Genomic DNA, 24,415 nt, shown 5'->3' on the forward strand with positions numbered 1-24,415 from the left:
ATATGGCATGTAATTGATAATTGGTTATCGGTTCTTTAGCGATATATAAGTCAGAATATCGGTACCGATAATATCAACGATATTGACCGATATTGGACTAATTTTTGACCGATACGTCACCAATATTCCCGGTATCAGTATTTTAAGTCTTAATTATCAACTTTTAGTGTTCAATGCTACTGTTTTAAGTCTTAATCAATTCTTACTTACTATGATTGCTAGTGTTTTACAATTTACAAAAGGTTAATTTGTTAATGGTATGAGAATATACTAAATTATTAGTGTTAAATTGCCATATATATGAATTTTACATGATATTAAAATTACTGATATCCCACTGGTATCTCACTGTAATAACCGATATCTCATATAATAGTCCTTGACCGATATCCGATATTTTTTCGCATTAACTGCTTAGGTCATATGGACTAATCGCTGAATTAACCAATTTATCGTGGATTAACCACTAGCTGATATTCTACTGACTAATCACCGTATAATCATTACTTGGTCAAAATTAGTCAAAACTGAAATTTTATATGTAAAATTTGGTGTGTGTGTGTATGAAAAAATACACATAAATTACATACAATTGATTGTTAGGGCATGTTTGAGATTGAGTTTGAAAAATGCTTATTGGCTTTCTCAAAAAGCCATTTTGAAAAGCTAGAATTTGAGGCTTTTGAAATACTGTTTTTTAACCCTTTCAAAAAACTAAAATAAAAAAAGATTTTTATGATTGCCAAATACATTTTAACTTATTGGCTCTTTTAAAACACCAATAAGGTAATAAGTTTGTTTCAAACTCAATTCCGAACACGCTTTTAGCCCTTACTCATTCCACCTAATGCTCTATGGGTTCTACAACATTCATTTTTGTTACTAAAAATAAGATACACCCATGTAATTATAGCATAAGATAAAAATCAAACTTTGGTGTCGAAGATGGGTTTACAGATTTTGGGTTATCCTAATTTAGGATTTATTTTTGGTGTATTGGGTCAACATTGTTGGGTCGTAATGTAATCGAGTTGAGTTCATTAAGTTTATTTATTTATTTACAGATATTGATATATAAACGACAAAAATATAAGTTACAATTTATATAAAATTTATAATTTATAACTAGAGAATTTATTGTAAGTGGAGGTTATGTTTTCTTCATCTTGGAATTTGCTTTTTGCTTTGAATTTCTTCGACAGAGTTATTTAACCAAATTATGTTTACTTAGTTTCAAATATGAAGAATTATCAGTTTATTTATCTCAACAGCTGGAAACGATTTCAGTTAATTTCACTCAATTTGATAACTTATTTTTCTTTCATAATGTCACAAGTTGCTTGAAACCACAATATAATGTTTGTGTGAAATGATTTCGTTTTGTATTTCCTTGTTGTGTTGCAGCTTGGATTAATTGCTAGGTTTGGTTGATTTGGTTTCCATAAAAGGAATCCATCCAGACACCTCAGGTAAGTTAAACCTACTTTTCTGGATCAAATGCATATGACTTCTTTTTCTTTTAGAAATTATTTTATACAAAGTCTCTTCTATAACTCTTGGTTCTCACAAAGTAGGTATATGGTATTTTGCATAACATTATTTTGTCTAGATATACTGGTTTATAAGTACCCATACTGATCAAGTCACATGAAACTGAGTGCTCGTTTATAAACCGAACCGAGTTTGAGCAGCAAGTTCACTCTCGTTTATACAAACTCGAGCCAAACTGAGCCGCCCAGTTTAAAACCTAGCCGAGTTCGAGCATACCCTCGCTCGTTTTGTTTTGAACTTAAAACCTAAGGAACCTAGTAATTAGCGAATTGAACAGCATTTTTTGTCGATTACGACGTAATTTTGTGTTTCTGGAAGGGTTCTGTTTTCTAATTTGGTGAAATTAGGGAAGAAATTGATTAGGGTTCTTTGTAGATTGAGACCACCTAAGAAATTAGGATTCATTGGACCATTTGTACTTTTAATTCTGGTATCTGGTTTGTATATTAATATAGGGCAGGTCTTCTGAAAAAACATATAGGTTCTACAGATTTTATGCACACTGTTGTAAACTTGATTTTGCTAGTTTGGTGGTTTATGAACCTAATATTTAATTGTTAAAGTCTTTAGGGAATAGTTTTATTTTCTGTACCAGTTTTATACTATTTTGGAAAAATAGTAAACCATATAGAAATTAATGTTTTATAAATGCTTACACTTCTAAACAATTCAAAACCAGTTTATAAAATTCTGTTGGGACTTTTTGTTTGTTTTTCTTTCTCATTCGTGTGTCATAAGATGTCTATTTTTACATGTGCAGATTGATTTCATTGGGTGCATGAATCTGCCATTAAGAAAAACTCACAACTTTTCTAGTTTTTGAATTTGACTAACAGCTTTGCAATGGATGACCTTTTGTGAGCAATTAAGGCAGCAAAGGATATTAAAGACGACATTCCATCTCAAATCGAAGAGGTAAACTAAAACTGAAAAATCAATCTCTTAAAACTTTATTAACATCATGTTACTTATTAATTCTCAATCAATCTCACACATTGCTTTTATTGTAGGGTCTTTATTTGGGTTCAGTTAAAGCTGCCAATAACAAGACACTTTTGAAAAGCTTGAACATTACTCACATTTTAACTGTTGCTTCTTCAATTCCACCTCCATACCCAAATGATTTTACTTACAAAACGCTTGATTGTAAGATGGCTCTTTTATTGATCGATGATATTGTTCCTTGTATATGTTTCAATAAACTTAAATATTTCTCATCCGTATAACTTTAATTGATTTAGTACATGACAGAGGAGACGTAAACATTGCACAATTCTTTGATGACTGTTTTAGTTGCATTAATGAAGCTAAAAGAACGGGCAGCGTGTTGGTTCATTGCTTTGCAGGAAGATCTAGAAGGTGATTAGTTTTTATGAAATATGTTCTTTTTTTTTAAATGACAGCATGCTGGTTCATTGCTTTGCTACTTTGACATAAAAAAAGTAGGTTGATGAAAAGAGAACATATGAGTACCGCATATATTACCTTTATTTTGTAGATATCATATGCTAGGTTTTTGATGTGTTGATTTCTATAGTTTTATTTCCAATTTGTTTATTTTGCTAAAATTTTAAATGCTTGATTGAAGATATTATGTGCATATGAATTAACACTATGTTTAACGTATTATATATTTGATCTAGTGTGAGTGTTGTTGTGGCCTATTTGATGAAGACACATGGCATGAACTCGTCTAAAGCCCTGAAGCTTGTGAAAAGTAAACGAAGCGTGGCTGCTCCCAACGCTGGTTTCATATTGCAGCTGCAAAGTTATGAGAAATCTCTTCCAGGTATGCTGTAGTTTTTTTCATAAAAAAACGGCTCGTGATTAAGGATCCTCTTAAAAGACACCTTGACTATAAAGAATCTACATTAAACCTCAATTGTTTTAAATATGAGGAATTAATAGTTAGTCCGTAAATATGATTCCTCTTCTTCCCCGTTTGGCAAAGTAGCACTCCAAATCAACTCGCCGGCTTTTGGAAATGGGAACGTGCACAGGTTCTTGGTTGCAGTTTACCTTTGGATCTTGGCTCAGCTTCAATTGATCTGGTTGAAGATGACGAGGCATTTGAAATCTGGTTAAAGATGACAATGAGTTTGAAATTGATTTGGTTGAAGATGGCGACGAGTTCGTAGAATTGATGGGAAGACATTTTTAGCTGGCTTATTAAATCATGAGCTGTTTACTTGGATTTTTGAATTTTTAGTTAGCTTATTAACTTCTGATGTTGGTAGATTACATTGGGTCTTATGGCATGACTGATCTAGCTCTTCGCCATCTGGGAGATTTGAGTGTGCGATGGGCAGAAAAGGGATTAAAGCGGGCCAATGTAATTAATCTAAAAAGGATACTAATACATAACATTAATAAACATTCAAACGATTTACAATGAAGTGGCAGGTAAGCGGACAACAAGCTGTGCCACAACCCATTTTTGGATAGCAAACCCAATCCTACTTAAACGCTCAAGCATTAGAATCATTTTTATTGCTTTTGTTTTTCTTTAATGAAGTTCATTTTTTTAGTTATAAGTTAAACGTGTTCTATTTTTATCTTAAGCAAATATTGCTTTTTAATTTGAATATGCAAACAAAGATAATTTTGCCATTATCAAATTTATGTATTATAAATTTCTCTTAAGGGCGTGCTCGTTTTACAGAATTTGTGGGAATACAAAGGAATTGGAATTAAAATCTCATGGCATGGAGTGTTTGTTTCGTTGGAATTGGAGTCTTAATTTCATTTTGGTTCGGTTATCAAGGAATTGAAATTGGAATTCAGTTCCTTCAAATTCCTTTAAATAAATGATTCCATATCCTTCTAAAATATGAAAGATTTCAAATGAATTCATTGGAATCTTTTTTTGAGGGTTTTTTTTGTATTTGTTTTTTCAACGAGGACAACGAATAAAACATTTAAGTTTTTTTTACTTTTTTTGTTTTCAATTCATGTGTTTGAGTTATGAATTTTTATTATTATTTTGAGGGGTTTTTGATTTTATAGAAAAACTCTTGAAAGAAATTCAAAAAAAATAAAATAAAATAAAAAATCATAACGCAAAATATAAATAAAAAACAAAAATCTAAAAAAACTAAAATGTTTCTGCTGTTATCCTTGTTTAAAAAAAATAATTCCAATTCATTTGTCAAACGAACACATCAAGAGTGGAATTGGATTTCAATTCATTCCTATTTCAATTCCTATTGGAATGTTCAGATTCCAAATCCAATTCCTTTCAATTACAAATCCTATACAAATTCCAATTCCAAATCCATTACATTATGTGAAACAAGCGCGCCCTTAATCTCATTATTTGACCTTCATATTTCATTCCTCTTTCATCCTACCTTCTCAACAGCACCACTTAACAACCACCACCGCCACTACCACCCTCGCCACCACCTGATCATCAGTGCCACCACCGCCACTGCCACCACCACTATCACCGTAGCCACCACAGCCATTGTCATCGCAGCCGCCACCAGCACCGTCACCACCGCCGCCGCTTCCTGAACACCATTTACACCACCACCACTGTTGTTGCCTGACTACCACCACCTGACCGTCACCATCGCTGCTACCATCACTACCATCGCTATCACTAGTTGACCTCTAGTTCTACCACCGTCGTCACCACCACCACCACTGTCGCCATTTGCATTTTAATTTTTTTTGGTAAAAAAATTATTTTGCGATAGGAGTTTTTGTTATTTCTATTTCATTCGTACGTTTTTTAATAGCAAACAATATAAAGTAATAATTCATTTTATTCCGATAGATTAACCAAACAAAATAAAGAAATGATAATAATCTATTTCATTCCCTTTGTCCATTCATTCTCTAATGTGTACAAGTTCAATTTGGCCATGAAATAAGGTTGGTTATGGACTTATGGGTTTTCAGTTGTTATCAAATAATCAATTTCTTACTACAAATTAACTCGTGTAAATGATTGTAAACTAGTTGTATGGTGTTATAGTTGAAGGTGGGTTTTGGGCTTTTAACAATTCTAACCTGATGTATATAAATTTTCTACATCTTTTCAACACAAATATTTTCAAATAGGCGTAATATCAACAATTATATTAGAATAAATGACCACTAATGTTCATAATTTCTTTTTGTGGGTAAATATAGCCCTAAAGAATAAAACGAGCTGATATACGAAGAAAAACGGAGAAAAACTGTGAAAACAGACTCAATACATGGCCACGTTCAGAACATCTAAGGAAAAGACAAAATCCAGAAGTCACAATATGACCCATGTTGACACCAATACACCGCATGTTGAAAGAACAAGAGGAAAAGACAAAATAGAATATTATGAAGCTCAACATGGCCCATGTTAACATTAATACACCCCATGTTGAAAGTACAAGAGGAAAAGACCAAATAGATGCTTCCTGGATCAGCACGGCGGTGCCCAGGTTCAACACGGGCCATGCCCAGACAAAAACTCTCCTATTGTACTTTCTGACAACGAGCATTTAATATAATCACACAAAAAGATCAATACGGCCGTGCCCATGTCAACACGGGCCGTGTTGAGAGCCCTGTTCAACCTATAAATTAATTGAATGCTCATCCACCACATTCAATGGACTTGAACACACCTTGAAGAAGATTAAATCCACTTCACCTATCTCATTTCACCACCACTAATAAGATAATTATCCCATCCATCCATCTTTTGAAGATCAATGAGATTAAGCTTTTGGAAAAAGCCATTAGCATCAAAGATTAGTCATCCAAATTGGTTAGATTGTTCTTATTTGGTCATGTTTGTATTTATTACTTTGATGTATAACATTATGCTTAGTATTGTCTAAACTTTCATAGTATCATCTTGGTGTATAATGAATCTTAATTAAAGTTTAATAATATTGGTTAAACATGTGATTGGTTTATAAAAAGTAAATGTTATGTTGTAATTATCACTTAATGGAAAATGTTAAAATACTCTTAAAATATAAACCAAGTGCCGAGCTTGGCGATAAGCCGGGGAACTACCACTCTTGTGAGGCATTGGTTAATAAATATATGAACCTTAAAATAAATACCAAGTGTCGAGATTGATGATTAGCCGGGGAGCTGCCACTCTTTTGAGGCATTGGTTGATAAAAATACAAATCTTAAAAGAGATAACAAGTACCGAGCTTGATGATAAGCCGATGAATTGCCGTTCTTGTAAGGCCTTGGTTGATAAAAACATAACTCCTAATAAAAACATGGACCAAATGAAGTATTAGTAGTAATTGATCATCTTTCAAATGAGAATGTTGACAATGTTGTGAAAACAGATTGTTGATGCTAATCCACTAAATTGGTTAATTACTTGTCAAGTGGGTGTACAACATAACCTATTTTAAACAACTCTTGGATGGTTATTGCATAAGTTCTATAATTGTCCAAGAGTTGTGTGGGCTAATAATTGTTAATTCAAGGTTGATCCTTTATAACTTAACTAACCTTAATTGGTATTTTAAGTACAATACAAATGTTATTTTTACAAAACTATTAAGGACAATTTACTTAGTAATTTAAGGGATTGTCTCATATTTAAAGTAAGTTATCTCATGAATACTTAATATAAACCACTTGCTTACATAAAATAATGTTTTAGTGGAGATCATGAAGTTATGCATATATCTTTCTTTAATTATCATGGAATAGCATGACTTAGGAATAAGATGTTATTCCCACATTTAATTACCAAAGCAAGCCTATACTTAAAATACCAATTAAGATTAGTTAAGTTGTAAAGGAATAAGATGTTATTCACATGTTTACTAATTAACTGTTAAACCAAATTAAGAGGACTTTTAACCAAGATGATATACTTTTATCCTTGATCATCTCTATAAAAATATAAAAACCCAAAAATATTATTTAATTTCTTTTAAAATTTACTTTTCAAACCAAAACTAATACGATGCTTACTTCTACTTAAAAATAAATACAACGATTTAGTAGTAAAAATCAAACAAGTGTATCCGTGAATCGATACTTGGTTCTTTCCCATACTATATGTAACATCCCAAAATTTTCCAAAATACATGATGAAAAATATGAAATAAGTAAATGGAAATATCCCACTTTGAATAAATAAGAAGGTGGGTTCATCCCACATTGGTGAAGGAAGAAATGAAATCATTCCACCTTGATATACATTAGAAAGTAAATTCTTGTATCATATTGCTAGATTACAAAACTTGTGAGCTCATTATAAGGAAGAGAGCTCATATGATAATATTCTTGTATGAGAAGACACATTCTTAGTGGTTCTAGCGAGGGTGCAAAGCACCTGCCGTGCACGCGCGTGGGCACGAAAGAAGGACGATGAGCGCTTTTATGGCGCATTTTACACTTTCACGCCGTGTGGCATAACTAGGGATGACTCAGCAAACCTATATGGCCGTTGCACTATGCGATGACCTTTTCCCGAGTCCGTGATATGACACTGACTTTAAAATCAGCTATAAAACGGGAAGCTCAAGGCCTGTTTCAATTGTTCAGTTTTTTGCGCTTCCTCTCATTTTCTGATATATTACAGTATTAGTATAATACCTTGAGTAGCCGCAACGATACCTAGTTTGATTGATCGAGACTTTAGTACACGAATCCAAATCTCGCCCTGAACAACGTGAGACTTTGTGCCATCGTGTAAAGTTTTCGATCTCGTGCTTATCGTTAAAACTTATCATTTTATACTAATGCATATATGTACTAAACTTGGTGCTTAATACCAAGAAGCTCATAAACAGTAAACTTGTAAGGTGAGACATTCGAGTTTTTCTACAACTCACTTTTGCGTGAGACAACTAGTTTCCCAATACTGTCATGATGATTTTTTTAAACTTATTAAATTCATGACAGATAGTCAAAATGCTTTCAAAAGATTTTAATTGCATTACAGTGATTAAGTCTCTGTAGACTTACGGGATAGTGAGTATTGGTATTGTGGGGCTTTGTATACAAGGCTTGCCTAATGGGCTATTACACGTTACTTATTGGACAAGTGTTAGCCAATAAGTAATATGACCACAATCACAGATATAGTCGAGTGACAAGTACCTTTCGTTAATTTGTAGTGGGCAGATGCAAATACATCTTAATGCTGTAACTGTAAAAATGAGTTGTTTATAAATGAATGTACTCACTAATATTTCATGCTGGTCAAATATTTTAAACATGTTTCAGGTGACTTGTTAAAGACAAAGGAATGACGCCTACGGGCCTTCCAGCTTTAATAAGTGGCTTATCACCAGAGTAAAGAAACATGTTTTGTAAATTAGGGTTTATCCCTATAAAACATTTGTCCACATAAATATGGATTTTATCCCAGTTTATGAAATGAAAATCATGGTGTTTTACACTATGAAGATTTTTCCTAACTACGGTAAATAATAAACACTGATACCACCGCTCGCGTTCACGGCTCCCCTCTCGAGGTATAGGGATGGGGGTTGTGACAGAAGTGGAATCAGAGCCACTGGTTTAAGCAACATGGGTATTTTGATAACACATAATCTCAGGGCCGTCTCCGAGAGTCACTTAAAATTTTGGGGCCTGGAACGAGTAAAAAATGGGCCCCTAAAATCGTGTTCTAATTATGTGATAGACAATTTTACCAATAGGGTTACCTTTTAAAAGCCCAGTATGAACCAAAACATAAAAAAATAAAAATAAACAAGTTATTAAAATAACTCATATAAAACATAAATAGTTTTTTTCTATGAAAAAAAGAACACTAATTATGGAAATTGAACCCATGACCTTTAATTGCATATTCTACCCCTCTTTCCTTTCAACCAATAACTCATCTTTTAAGCTTTTGTTTTAAAACAAAATTATATATAACATATAATTTTATTTTTTTTAACAATTATGGGTCTCTCAGGAGAGTCGGTCTGGGTCCGTCGCCCTCTTTACTCTCCCTTTGGGCCGGGCCTACCTAATGTTAAACATAAGAGTTAGGAAATCAACACATTAACTTCTGTGTTAATTATATGGTTAAGATTCTAACCATACGTGAATAGTAAATAATATGATTTTTGTGGAGTTCCTTGTTTTATTGTTTTTAATTCACACATGAGTGACCTAATAGAAGCATTCCAAAACCCATACATTACCGACACAAATGAACTCATGGTGTTCCAAGCTCAAGCCACACCAAAACCAACAAAACCCAGAAAAAGAAGATACTTGAACCGGTAAAAATGAATGAGAGTAAAAAGAGAAAAGAGAATTACAATCACAACAATACAACAGAACCGTAATCACAACCCACACAACCACAAGATTCCACACAGACACCAATATGAAAACGTAGCCGAGCGTTAAATATTCCAACCTGAAATCAATGACATCAATGCCTATCAAAATATTCGGCCTCGGTCTTTTTCAGTTCCCTTTTTTTTTTACACCGTTAAATTGATTTGAATTCGAATAAAATAAAATTCAATTTTTATATTTCCATGGCACATCAACAACACTATGTTTCTCTAATTCAAAATACCCTGATTAACAAAGACCCATGCGCGGGAAAAACCATTCATGCTCGAATAATCAAGTCTGGTGTTCTTGTTGGTGTGAATCTAATCAACAATCTCATTAACTTGTATGCCAAAACCGGGTTTCTTGCTGACGCCCGTCAGCTGTTCGATGAAATGCCTGTTAGAAATGCATCTTCTTGGAACACGGTTATTTCCGCTTATGCGAAACAGGGAAGGATTGAATACGCGCACCGCCTGTTTGACGAAATGCCTGAACCGGATTCCGCGTCATGGACTACAATGATGGTGGGTTATAATCAGATTGGTCGTTTCGAAACGGCTATCAGGATGCTGATTGACATGATAAATTCCAAAGTGATACCGACCCAGTACACGTTTACTATTGTTCTTGCGTCATGTGCTGCAATGAAATCGTTGGAGATCGGTAGGAAAGTTCACTCGTGTGTAGTGAAAGTCGGGCTCAGTGGGTACCCAAGCGTTGCTAATTCTCTGCTAAACATGTATGCGAAATCAGGTGATTTGTTTACAGCGGAAAGCGTGTTTGGTAGGATGAAAGTGAAGAGTTTGTCGAGTTGGAATACTGTGATATCAATGGATATGCAATGTAAACGGTTCGATCTTGCACTTGCTCAATTTGAGCAAATGACTGACCGAGATATAGTTACATGGAATTCAATGATTTCGGGTTACATTCAACATGGTTTGGACATTAAAGCTCTTGATATGTTCTCAAATATGCTAAAAACTACGCCTCTAAAACCAGATAGGTTTACATTGGCAAGTGTTTTATCAGCCTGTGCGAATCTTAATGACTTGAATTTGGGGAAACAAATTCATGGCCACATTGTGAGATTCCAACTTGATTTATCTGGAGCTGTTGGGAATGCTTTGATTTCAATGTACTCTAAATTTGGTCATGTGAACACGGCTCAAAAGATTGTATCTCAAAATCATATTTCAGATCTAAACATAATCGCGTTTACATCTCTTTTAGACGGATACATCAAGCAAGGGGACATGAATCCAGCCAGACGAATATTTGATTCGTTGAAACACCGTGATGTTGTAGTATGGACCGCCATGATTGTAGGGTATATGCAGAATGGATTTAATAATGAAGCAATAAATCTCTTTAGATCAATGATCAAAGAGGGTCCGGAACCTAACAGTTACACTCTGGCAGCTATATTGAGTGTAAGTTCAAGTCTGGCTTCTTTAGAACATGGCAAACAAATCCATGCCAGAGCCATAAAATCCGAATCTGCTCCGTCTGTTTCTGTAAGTAATGCTTTGATTAACATGTATGCTAAATCTGGAAATATTGATAATGCAAATCGTGTGTTTGATATAATAAGTTGTTTAAAAGATACTGTCTCGTGGACTTCCATGGTCATTTCGTTAGCTCAACATGGCCATGGAAAAGAATCTTTGGAGTTATTTGGAAAAATGTTGAGTTTTGATATAGAACCCGACCATATAACTTATGTTGGAGTGATTTCGGCTTGCACCCATATGGGATTGGTTGAAGAAGGTGTCAAGTATTTTAAATTAATGCAAGAAAAACACGGGATTGAACCGACCTTAAGTCATTATGCGTGTATGGTTGATCTTTATGGACGTGCGGGAAGACTTCAAGAAGCATATGATATCATACAAAATATGCCAATTGAACCTGATGTTATAGCTTGGGGTTCACTTTTAGCTTCTAGTAATGTTCATAAAAACACGGATCTTGCAAAAATTGCAGCTGAAAAGTTGTTGCTAATTGAACCGGATAACAGTGGGGCCTACTCGGCTCTAGCTAATGTTTATTCTGCTTGTGGGAATTGGGAGAATGCTGCTGAGATTAGAAAGTCAATGAAAGTCAAACAAGTGAAGAAAGATCAAGGGTTTAGTTGGGTTCAAATAATGAATCAAGTTCATGTGTTTGGAGCTGAAGATGGTCTTCATCCTGAAAGAGATGAAATTTATCGAAATATGGCTGAGATTTGGAAGGAGATCAAGAAATTAGGGTTTGTACCAAAAACTGAAGCGGTTTTGCATGATCTTGATGAAGAGGTTAAAGAGCAAATTCTTATGCATCATAGTGAAAAACTTGCTATCGTGTTTGCACTAATGAAGACTCCAAAAAACAGTACTTTGAGAATCATGAAGAATTTGAGGGTGTGTAAAGATTGTCACTCTGCAGCCTCTGCTATTAAGTTATTTCAAAACTTGTTGGTAGGGAAATTATTGTTAGAGATGCAACTCGGTTTCATCATTTCAAAAATGGCACATGCTCATGTCGTGATTACTGGTAGCCATGTCATGACATGAGTTGCGCAATTGACACCCACACACACACACACACACACATATATATATTATAGAAACTTTCAAGCTATAATATTCAGTTTAGTTTAGCTTCTTGTGTTGTACAAATAGTTGTAAGTTAGAGCATGCAAATTCTTTGCTATCAGAGTTCAGAAGAATATAAGATGAAGTTGTTTTCAACTTCCTTCAGTAAGTTTTATCTTATAAAGGATGGTGTCATAAAGTCTGAATAGTTATTATCATGTCAACAGTTGAATATTTTAGCTTCTCGTGTTGTACAAATTGTTGTAAGCGATTTTATATTTAAACTACTTTTATCCTTTTCTTTTAACTAATCAGTTTTAAATCATCACCAAATCTGCAATTTCTAAAACTAGAACCTAACAGTTTATGGCAGGATACAACAGTACAAACACATGAATAATAGAGTATCGTTAACAGGAACACGCGATATAACAATATTGACTTTGGCACAGTCAAATCTAATGCTAACAATTACATACCACAATCGAATACAAACAAACCCTTTCTAAATAAAAACAGCCAAATATTCATTAGATAATATGCGTATAAAAACTCTATTATATGCTCATAAAAGTTCGTTAAATTCGTTAATAAAAGAATACTCGTGTTCCCGCAATTTTTAATCATAGATCCACATACAAAGGGTGACTGGCTGCAAATATCATTGGTATCTTCTCTTGGCCTCTCCATAAGCAACCACCCCCATAACCGTCATCGAGTAACCAGCTATACCTACAACTGTCACTGGGTTTCTGAAAAGAAGTATTGAGATAACGACTGCTACCGCTCCTTTGGCATTCCCGAGTACCTGATCATTGTTTACAAAGTTCAATTCCAAGACAAAATATCTTGTTTTCATAAAACTATGTGTTACAGTTGTGTGAGGCATCATATTATACTTAGTTATTTAAAAAAAGTTTATGCACACTTTTGAAAAACACACAATTAAGTTAAAGGAATCCATTTGATGTCCTTTTGGATTCAGCTTTGGTAAACTGCTTTGACTTTTTAGGTCAAGCCGACTAATAATTTAACTTAAATAGAAGTTACTTTTTAAGTTTCCGAATAGAACTTTTATAAACAACCGAGTTCTACAACGAACGCTGCAGAGAGAAAATTTACACTCAGATTGTTTGAAAATTGATCATATGGCAATGAGTCATTTCATGTTTTTCTATATAACTTAAATAGGAAAAAAGTAGCTATAGAAGAACTAGTCAAACGGGCCAAATGTGTCAAAAGTCACTTAAATGGTCTTCAAATGCTTACAAGTTACAACCATCCAAATCATTTCATCTATATACACTGATTATCATTTAAGAATACAACTTTTGTAGATACATTACCCAACCCGTTATGACCACATTAATTAATACAAGCAAATAAGCAATGCAAAAGGAATCAAGATGGCGAGTAACAAACCTGCAGTGTCAATGCACTCGTGTTCTTAGTCACCAAAAAGTTAGTCAAGTTGGCTGCATAAGCCATAGTTGAGTTAATCAAAAGCAGCACCCACATGAACCTATGCTCCATTGCAAGAGAGACGGTAACATCTATCACATCCGGTTCCATTACAAGTACAGCCGGCAACAAAACAATAATAGCAACCGGAGACATATATAGCAACAAATTCATAGAATTCAATTTTTCCCTACAAACATAAAGTTCTGTCTTTTTAACAAATATGATTTATCATATACATTGTCAATATATTATGCGAGCGGAAAGCAAATTACCCCTCGGAAGAAAGCAAGATCCCTTGAAGAACCGACTTGAAAGCCCTAGCAGCGGTCGCGCTTATGCACATAATAAATCCATATAAATGAAAACTCGGCTCACCCTGTCACAAATCACTTAACTAGTTACATTCATTAGCATATTCATTAACATCAAATTTCAAGATACTGCAAACATAAATGATGATCAGGAATTTTTAAAAAGTCCAAAATACCCTTTTAGTCAACTTAAATAAGTGACATATTATTACATTAGCATCAATACTTTGTGTTAAAAACATTTATCAAACTACATATCAAGATCCATGCTCAATAAATAAAGATTAATACTTTATATACGAAAATCGGATCAAACAATTAATTCACTAATTCAATAAAGGGTTAAACAACACACCCCACTAGCAATGACAACACCAGTAACAACAGGCAGAAGAGCACAATAAGTGACCCAAGACTCTCTCTTCAAAGTCATCAGATACGCAAACAAGGCGGTAAAGAACGGTGTGGTAGCACCGACAGCTTGGTTAAAGGAAACGGGTAAGTATCTCAAGGAAATATTCCCACCGACAACGGACCCACAAAACACAATGCTGAGGGTTGCAATCCTTAAAAACTGGGAGCTGGATTTGATCTTCTGGAAGGGGACAAGTTTAAGGAAGACAATGGAGATGTAGCTGAGGATGGCACAGGCTGACATGTGGCACATTGTGAGGAAGATTGGGAACTTGAAGCCGTAAGTGGAGAGGAGTAGTTTGTTTAAGAGGAGGACGCCGATGTTTGATGAGTACCAGAGGATGATAAGCGAGGATATGAATAGTATCTGTGAAGAAGAAGAAGAAGCTGACATGTTGGCGAGTGGATCTATGAATGAAGATGGAGATGGGTTATTGGATCTTGATGTTTGTGATGGGGTGAATTTGTGTTGGAGTCAAATTAGGAGGTGTTTTATGTCGGAAGGAACTTGGAACAAGTGTTGTTTATAGGTTTTACCGTGAATATTATTTAAATTATCATTAGGTTGATAGAAAATATATATAATTTAAAAACCAATGAAATTATCGATTATAGTTATTTTATGAAAGGGTGTGATTCCAAGTACAGGTATATAGGTGAATGAGATTTCGTCCAGGACATGCCAACGTAGTACCTTATGGTTCTATATTTAGGGAATAAAGATGATTGAGAGGGTTAGTTAGTGATTTAAATTACCGTTTAAAAAAATAAAATATATTTTATAAATATATAAGGCCACCAGGTTGGTACCGATATCCCTAAATTTTGCATTTTTTTTACAAAATCACGAGTTGGTACACCATTTTTCTTGGATTTGTTTCATCTTTCTTGCATTTTTGAAAATTTGTTGAAAACCCACCAACTATCACCCTCATTATTTTCTCCATTTCGAGCCCATCTCATCTCCCATTTTCTGTTTTTCTTGGTGGACTCCGTGTGGACTAATTAAGATTTGTGAGTAAATTGTTATACATGACCACCAAAGAGGCAATTTTCAACGGACAAGAGTGGTGAAAAGACAAGGGATGTATTAACACATACTATAATCTATTATTGTGAATTTGTAGCCATCACTAGGTAAAAGATAAACAAATTTTACTCTATGTAGTGGTGGCTCCGAATGGGTAAGGCGACATTTCATTTATAACATAGGTGCATAGAAGCCGTTTTCTCAGCCCACGTCTAGGTGTGTTGACACTTTATAAACTATTAAATGAAAATAATATCTATGTGAAGAAGCGTGGATCGACTCACTGGTAGACGATCTACTTTCCTCGGGTGTGATTATACTATTTCACCGATGGTTTTCTTGGATCTGTGTTCTTCCACCTACAAAATGAACAGCACCGTCAACTTACCCCTCAGAAAGGGACAGAGGGGTCCTCTTTGGGGTAACCCTCCGGTGTGAGAATAAGTATTTGTGGGAGAAGATAATAATATGTGAGAGTAAGGAATTTGGAGTGTATTGCTTAATAGGTGAATACTCTGTAATTGGATGTTATCTGATGATTGTGTATGTTACTGGCTGTAACTGTCTGTGATTGAATGTAATTGAATATGATTGAATGTGATATGATTGAGTGTCTCTCCTTGTGGAGTTGATGCTGTATTTATAGTGCTAGGGTTTCCACTGATTGGGCTCAGCCTTGTTGGCCTCCTCCAATTGCTCTGCGCCACGTGTCCTCTGGGACACCTGGTGCTTTCTCATTGGTTATAATCACGTGGTAGCACATGGGTTATGCTGAGTTGTCCACCTTTCATTCGGCAGCTGTCAACATCAGCATATTCTTATTCCTTAAAAAGATACCTTCTGGAAGGTTGTCTGACGTGCACAATCAAGGTTGCCCTAATCCTGATTTGGATAAGGACGAGGTTGATTATGTGCGTGTGTGATATGCGCCAATCCTGAGGATGCGCGAGGTCTTCTCTTTATTCTCACGCGCAGATGTTTCATGCGCAGATGTGATATGCACGAGCATGTGATATGCGCCGCGCGCTGATGCGCCACGCGCATATGTGATATGCGTGAGCATATGTGATGCCTGAGCATGTGTGGTGCCTGGGCGTATGATGCCTGAGCATGTGATGCATGAGCATATGTGATATGCGCCATGCGCATAGGTTTTGGCTTTGTGACTTCGTAATGCCTTGATTTCAAGCCTCTTGTCTATATCTTGTGGGTTGACCCGCCTTGCTCGGTGTTGAGGCGGGTACATACCTCTTCAAGCCCCCCCAGTCTAATGTGTGTCTTGTCTCGCGCGAGCGAGGCAAGATAGATATTAGACTTAACAGTTTGTTCCTTTAATAGGGGTTTGTCTTTTACTTCTTATTATTCACCGTTGCGCGAAATTCTATCCTTTTGGTTGCAAACGAATCGTCCCTGTACGTGATGGAGACGTGTCAGACCTTTCGTGTGCTCGAGGTGCTACAGTTGCCTTTCGTGTCCCCTCACATGCTGTCAGGGACACGTGTCGCGCTCGCGTTGGTCCGTTCCTGCGAGTGGTGGCGCGTGAACTCTGGCAGCAGCCGTATAGTTTCCTTTCATGTCCCCTCACACAGTGTCATGGACACGTGTCGCGCTCGCATTGGCTTAAACCTGCGAGTGGGGGCGCGTGAAGTCCGTTCAGCACCAAAATTTCTCTCTCCTGGGCCTATAAAAGCCAGCCCTTAGAGTTTTTTTATCCTTCATCTTCTTGTTTATTATTCAGAGGTATTCTTTCTTTGTCTTCTGATTATCTTTGTTCTGCTTCCCAAATATCTGTTATTCAGAAGCAATCTTTGTTCGTTGTCACAGTTGTATGTCTGATAGCTCCGACAACACAATCTCCCCCATCCATTGCCGTAGAAAATCGTTAGTAATGTCTACATTGAAGAAGACCGGCAAGGGGAAGAAGGCTGCTGAGGTCTCATCGGAGGAGGTAGGGAGGACCAAGGCTGTGAAGAGGTGGAATGAAATCCCCTGCAAATTGAGGCAGGCTGATCTTGACAGCCTTATTGCCTCTCAGGGTTTTCCCCCCTTGTTTGGCTGCATGTTGCCTGGGGCCGGGCAAACGGCGGCGGACCCGCCTACCGGCTATATATCCCTTTATAGCCATTTTTTCACCCACTGCAACCTTCGTCTCCCGATGACAAGGTTTGTGGGTGCACTGCTTCAGTTTTATGGGATTCATATATCCCAAGTCCATCCATTTGGACTTGTGCGCATGACTCACTTTGAGTTCATGTGCAAATCCCAGCGCGAGGAGCCCACCCCTCGGCGCTTTCAATTTTTTTATAAGCCCAAGATCCAAGATTCTTGGTTCTCCTTCGTTCCTCGCAGTCAGAAGGTGAAGTGCTCCACTGTTTCATTCAAGAGCCTTCATGACTGGTCTGAGAGGTTTTTTTATATAAGGGCTGGTGTGATCCCCATCCGTATGACCATGCGCTCGATTTCTTCTGCGCCTGCGGATGTGGGTGTCCTCAAGAACCCAACTGGCGCCTGGGTTAATAAGCTGACCGCCAAACCATCCCCCGCCAAGAACATTTGTGAGGAGGCGCTGGTGGGGGTTGGTATGAGCAAGAGGTGGGCGGACAGCGCGCTCGAGCCCGTTATCCAAGTCGACGGGTTGTGTAAGTTATCTCATTGCTTTACTTCTGCGCGAATATAATTTTTTTTGCTGATATCATTTGACTTGTTTTGTGCAGTCACCAAGGATTATATCCACGCCGCCTATGATGAACATATGGAGGGTGGCTCCGTCGCGCTCGGCGCTGGGGAGATTGGTTTTCCCGATCGCTTCGATGACATGTTCATCCCTGTTGATCTGGGATTTGTCTTCGACAGCGATGCGCCTGGTAAGCCTTTGTACTTATGCATTTTCCTTTATAATACCAAATTTTGCTAACACTTCTGTTGTGTGTATTGTAGATGCGCTCGAAAACTACGAGCTGGAGCTCGCGGAAGAGGAGGAGGAAGAGGAGGAGCCGCCCCAACTAAAGCGTAAAGCTAAGGGGAAAACTGGCGCAGGGGCCAGTAAGAAGCAGAAGAAGGATAATGCCCCTGTTGTTCAGGATCCTCCTACTCAGGCGGGGGGATTTGGGAAAACCCAGGGGTTTACCACCAAGGTTTCCTTGGCTTCCCTGCCTCAAAAAGTGGGCAGACCTCCTGTCCACTTGAGATATGGTGGCGCTACCTCCTCCCTTCGCGCGGCGGAAAAGGGAAGCGGTGTTGCGCCCTCGACAGGTATATTTTGCTTATCTTTTGATTATCTTTTATGATTCTGTGAGCGCGATTCTGATAGAATTACTAATGAATCTTTGCTCACTCAAATGTTTGTAGAGCCGGCGACAGCGCAACAAGATGCCGAGGCTGCGCCGGAGGTCGCTTCGAAGTCCCCTGTTTTACCCTCAAAGAAGGGTAGAATGGACTTCATGGCGATGTTTGCTTCGCGAACGGAGTTGCGCCAAGGTACGTATTGCGCTCTTATTTTCTGACTTTCTTTTAGATCAAGTCAGTAACCATTTCTTGTTGTTGATTTTTTCATAGAACCCGTAGCTGGCGTACAAGCTTCTGGTGGCACTTCGGGCGCCGGCGCCAGCGCCGCTGGCTCTGCTCCTGCTCCTGCAAGCGATGAATCTCCCCTCATTGGGATTACTAAGGAGCAGGAGGCCGTTTTGCGCGCCGACCTGGCGGCGTCGAGACCTTCCTCACCTCCTCCTGCGCACAGCCCTCCTCGCGAGACTGATTTTGACTCTAGGTCGCAGGAGAAGAGGCCTATTTCAAAGGAGGATGAGGAGGTTCATGCTGAAGACTCGTACGGCGCCCGCGCCAGCCCTGCAGCGCCACGAGGTTTCGCGGCGGAGCCTTCTCGTGGGGCTGGCGCTGACTTTTCTGCTTCATCCCCGCAGGTATAGGTTCTTTTTTGCTCCGCTGCGCGGACTTCCATCTTAATGTTTTGATGACTTAAATAATTTCTTTGTTTTTTGCAGGAAGCCAATCACACTTACCGCCCGAGATGGAATATTACTGAAGACAGCACCTTTCAGTCCATGGGTATGTGTGCGGAATTCTGGGCTCATGCTGTGCCTCCATCTGAAAGGAGGTTCCAGGAGGACCGCGCTAGCGACGACCTGCTCAACTATCATATGTTTGCTGGGTCGGCCTTCATTGCTGCCTCCCAAGAGCTTCGCTCTGATTACGTTAAAGTACGTGATGCTCTTGCGGAAGCCAAGCAAGAGGCTAAGGTGTCTGCTTGGCATCTTTCTGATGCTCGCGAAAGAGCTGAGAAGCTCCAAGCAGAGCTCAGTGAGAACCGAGCCAGTGCCAACAGCGCCTTCGTGAAGCGCGGGCATGAGCTTCAGGCGGCGCGGGAGAAGCTGCAGGCGGCGGAGGCGGACGCGGACGCGGCCAAGTACGCGCGCAGAGCGCGCGACTTGGAGCTGGAGGCGGAGGCGCGTGACCAAGCTCTTGTCCAGTCTATCACTGAAAAATCATCACTGGAGAGTGAGGTTGCGCGCCTGAAGAGGGAGCTGGCGGCCGCGCAGGCCGATAAAGATGAAGCCCTGGCGACGGCAGCGTCTAGCCAGGAAGCACTTGATGCTGCGCGGGCGGAGAAGGAAGAAGTCCTGGCGGCAGCAGCGTCCGACAAAGAGGAGCTAAAAAAGACTAAGGAAACTGTTGAGTTATTAAACTCTCAGGTTCCTGCCCTCGAGACGTCTGTTGCTGGCCTCGCGCAGGATCGCCGATGGCTGATCTCACAGGGCATGACTCGTTGCGCTTACGCGATGAAATACTCATACGAGTTTCAGGCCCTGGTGATGGATTGCAACGCTGCCGCGCGCTTAGTGGGCCGAGCTGAAGGGTTCACGGATGGTTATGAGTATGGCATGTTGAAGAAGAACCCATCCGAGTACCCTTATCAGAGCGACGCGGCCTGCGCGGAAATGGCCGCGATGGGGGAGAAATATATGAATACTCCCATTCCCATCCTTGCGCAGGTATTTTAACCTTAATGAGATTACCTTGACTTATTTTCTAAGTCTTTTTGTACTCATATTTTTGCTTATGATTTGCAGATATCCGCGCTTGCTGACCAGCCCGATCTCGTCGCGCTAAAGAAATTACTTGACGAGTGCGAAGGGGCTGGCGGCGGCGATGATGGCGCGGCGAATGCTGGCGTTGCTAGCGGCTCTGGCGTGGCCAAAGGATCCGCTCCTGACACTGTCGTGCTCGAAGACTCCATTCAAGATGAACAACTTGACTATGGTCAGTTTGGAGATGATGAGGAGCAGGCTGCGCCAGATGCCGAGGGCGATGATGAGGATGATGAAGAGACTGATGTCAACGTGGAGACTTGAGAAGCCCTTCATGTTTTTTATTTTTATTTGTAGTTTGTATCTCATCTTGTAAACTTGTAAATTTCACTGCTTTTGAATGAAATTCTGTTTTTTCCCTTCTTCGCATCTTGCGCATTCCTACTCATCTCTTTATATCGCATGTTTGCTTGTTGAATATAAGATATGCTTGCACGTTGGAATAAGAACAAGGTTGTAATGAATTTATTATACTTAACCCTTGTCATATTGTAAGTGATTTTGCCATATCTTGATTATGTTGACACGTGTCTTGGCGCTTTCATTATTCCTCTTTTGCGCGACGTCATCGCGAATGGAATTATGAGTTTTTTAGCCTTTACGTGTCAATATGTGTTACTCAGATATCCATTACAATTTTATGCGAGACCTCGACCTGAGACCTTAACAACTATGTTTTGGCATTTGCTTTGCCTTAGTTGTGTTTAGGTATTTTATGGTCAGGCTGCGCAGCATGCAGGATGGATGTTGTGAGTTATTTGAGCTAAGGCTCACATTATTGGGCTAAGGCCCTGACGTTTCAGAGTTAAGACTCTTTAACGCGTTTGCGCATGTATGTTTTACTTCGTTTTATTTTGTTTTGATGTCAATACAATGTTGTCATATTGCTCAAAATTAATAAATGGAAGTGTGAAACATGTATGCAAAAGGTAGTAGAATTGGGCTAAGGCCCTGACGTTTTAGAGTTAAGACTCGTTAACGCGTTTGAGCTTGAAGCTCGCGCATGTATGTTTTACTTCGTTTTTATTTCGTTTTGATGTCAATACTATGTTGTCATATTGCTCAAAACTAATAAAGGGAAGTGTGAAACATGTATGCAAAAGGTAATAGAATCCACATTAAGAGTAGATAGCGCGCATCATTATTCATAATGGCTTATTAAGCCTTGATTACAAACTTGACAATTTTTACATGAAACATTTTCTAAGCTGTGCCGCGTTCCATGCGCGCGGGATCTTCTTTCCATTCAAATCTTTTAAGGCGTATGCGCCTTTTCCCAATTCTTCCAAGACTTGATATGGTCCCTCCCAATTGGGGGACAATTTTCCCGGGGGTATCGCGCGGCTAGCTTCATTGTTTCGAAGGACAAAATCATTTTTCTTGAAGTGGCATTCTTTCACGCGCTGGTTGTAATATTTTTCCAGTTTTTTCTTGTATTTGGCTTCACTGATGATAGCCGCCTCTCTGGGCCCTTCAAGTAAGTTGAGATCCAACCTTCTTTCGCGCTCATTATCAATCTTGCTCATCATGAGCACTCTATGGGATGGGCATCCAACTTCTGCTGGAATCATTGCCTCTGTTCCATAGGTTAGGCTGAACGGGGATTCGCCATTGCTTGTTTTGCTTAATGTCCTGTGTGCCCACAGGACATTAGGTAGCTCTTCGACCCAAGAATGGGATTCTCCCTCCAACCTTTTCTTCAGCCCATTTAACAAGCTTTGGTTCGCGCGTTCCACTTGTCCATTCCCCTGAGGGTGATAAACTGAAGTGAAAATTTGGTTGATGCGCAATTCCTTGAGCCAGCTGGATATCTTCTTGTCAGTGAATTGCTTGCCATTATCGCTCACAATTTCCATGGGCAAGCCAAAACGGCATATGATGTGGCTCCATATAAACTGCTTCATCGCTTCGGCTGTGATTTTTGCTAGTGGCTTGGCTTCAACCCATTTTGTGAAATAGTCTACTGCCACTACCAAAAATTTTACTCGCCCTTGCGCTTGCGGTAGGGGACCCACAATGTCGATTGCCCATTTGTGGAAAGGCCATGCGGAGGTCACTGGAATCAAATTGTTCTTTGGCCGCATGGTGTTTGGCGCATAGCTCTGACATGCTTTGCATTTTTGGATCTCTTTTAAAGCGTCCAAGTACATGCCTGGCCAATAGTAGCCTGCGCTCATTGCCTTGGCAACCACCATGCGCGGGCCAGCATGAATTCCACAGATTCCTTCGTGTATCTCTCTGATCACATAGCTTGCTTCCTCAGCATCTAGGCATTTCATGAGCGGCCCAAGATAAGAGCGTCGATATAATGTACCGTCAAGCAGTTCATAGTTCTGCGCCTTGTGTCTTATCTTCCTCGCTTGCGCGCGATCATCTGGTACCTTTCCCTCCTTTAAGAATTTCATTATTGGAGTTATCCATGATGAAGGGGTTGTATGAGTTACCAGGACAGACTTCGCTACCACCGACGGGTTGCTCATTACTTCTACCCTGACATCTTTGCCAAAGTGATCAAAACTGGTTGATGCCATCTTACTCAGCGCGTCTGCAGATTTGTTTTCACTGCGTGGAATATGAATGATTCTGAAGCAGTCAAATTGCTCGATGAGCTTTTTCGCCTGCTCTAGATATAGAGGCATGGTGTTCTCCTTGGCATCATAAAGGCCATTGACCTGTGCTGCTACCAAGTATGAATCAACATGGGCCTCTAGCTTTTTAACCCCGAATTTGTGCGCGATGCGCAGGCCAGCCAGCAGGGCTTCATACTCAGCCTCATTGTTGGTGCTCTTGAAGTCCAACCTGATGGCGTAAGTATATTCATGATTCTCTGGATCCACCAGTTTGAGACCTGCGCCGGAACCTTCATTGTTTGAAGCTCCGTCAGTGAACAATCTCCAAACATTTTCTTCATCATTGGCTCGCGGAGGGTCTACCTCGCGCTGAGCCTCTTCAATTCTTCCTTCTGGGACTTCTGTAATGAAATCAGCCAAGACTTGTCCCTTTATTGCTGGACGGGGCTTATAGGAGATCGTGTGCTCTCCTAATTCCAGCGCCCACTTTGTCAGCCTTCCTGAGAGCGCGGGGCGCCGCAAGACTTGCTGGATGTTGTAACCAGTCAGAACTTTAATGGGATGACCATTGAAATATCTATGAAGCTTGCGCGACGCGTGTGTTAGTGATAAAACTAACTTTCCATGATGGAGTAGCGCGTCTCAGGATCTGTCAGCACCCGACTCACATAGTATATTGGCGTTTGGATTCCCTTGCGATCCACCAATAATAATGCGCCGATGGCGCGCTCTCCTGCTGATAGGTATAATGTCAAAGTTTCACCAGGAAAAGGAGCTGTGAGCGCGGGCAGATTTATCAAACATTCTTTAATCTCACTGAAAGCCTGCTCGGCCTCAGGAGTCCATTTGAACTGACTTTTCTTTAAGCAGTTTCTCAATGTATTGACAAATGGGGTAGATTTGGTTGCATGGTTCGCTAGGAACCTGTTGATTGATACCAATCTACCATTCAGCTTCTGAACTTCTTTCATGGTGGATGGCGAGGGCATGTCAAGGATGGCCTCCACCTTCTCAGGGTTCACCTTGAAGCCATCCTTGGTGACCATTACACCTAGAAATTTTCCTTCTAGTACGCCGAAAGTACATTTGCTCGGATTGAGCTTCATGTTAACTTCCT

The 24,415-nt window shown here is 39.1% G+C and overlaps 1 protein-coding gene and 2 pseudogenes across 2 annotated transcripts; 2 read left to right on the forward strand and 1 right to left on the reverse strand.

The window, feature by feature from the left end:
* Positions 1 to 2,394: 2,394 nt before the first annotated feature.
* LOC143541022 (dual specificity protein phosphatase 1B-like) lies at positions 2,395 to 3,809 on the forward strand (annotated as a pseudogene). The gene is made up of 5 exons (XR_013136685.1): positions 2,395 to 2,466; positions 2,562 to 2,697; positions 2,793 to 2,910; positions 3,195 to 3,340; positions 3,503 to 3,809. The product of XR_013136685.1 is annotated as a dual specificity protein phosphatase 1B-like (transcript).
* A 6,219-nt stretch (positions 3,810 to 10,028) lies between these two features.
* On the forward strand, positions 10,029 to 12,370 carry LOC143541001 (pentatricopeptide repeat-containing protein At2g22070 pseudogene; annotated as a pseudogene).
* Positions 12,371 to 12,816: 446 nt separating this feature from the next.
* On the reverse strand, positions 12,817 to 14,990 carry LOC143541023 (UDP-URONIC ACID TRANSPORTER 1). The gene is made up of 4 exons (XM_077033943.1): positions 14,538 to 14,990; positions 14,144 to 14,247; positions 13,830 to 14,058; positions 12,817 to 13,215 (listed from the first exon to the last, which is right to left on the reverse strand). The coding sequence occupies exons 1-4, from the start codon at positions 14,988 to 14,990 to the stop codon at positions 13,069 to 13,071; spliced, it is 933 nt and encodes a 310-aa protein (XP_076890058.1). The 3' UTR covers positions 12,817 to 13,068.
* Positions 14,991 to 24,415: the final 9,425 nt, after the last annotated feature.

This window comes from Bidens hawaiensis, unplaced genomic scaffold, assembly GCF_021521415.1.
Source record: "Bidens hawaiensis isolate Kalapana, Puna unplaced genomic scaffold, B.hawaiensis_p1.1 tig00012466_1, whole genome shotgun sequence".
Lineage (NCBI taxonomy): Eukaryota > Viridiplantae > Streptophyta > Magnoliopsida > Asterales > Asteraceae > Bidens > Bidens hawaiensis.

Coding starts and splice junctions, on each gene's coding strand:
- LOC143541023 (XM_077033943.1), bottom strand. CDS start 14,990: ATGTCAGCTTCTTCTTCTTCTTCACAGATACTATTCATATCCTCGCTT. Junction 14,248..14,537: donor GTGTTGTCATTGCTAGTGGG/GTGTGTTGTTTA, acceptor GATTTGTGACAG/GGTGAGCCGAGTTTTCATTT. Junction 14,059..14,143: donor ATCTTGCTTTCTTCCGAGGG/GTAATTTGCTTT, acceptor TTATGTTTGTAG/GGAAAAATTGAATTCTATGA.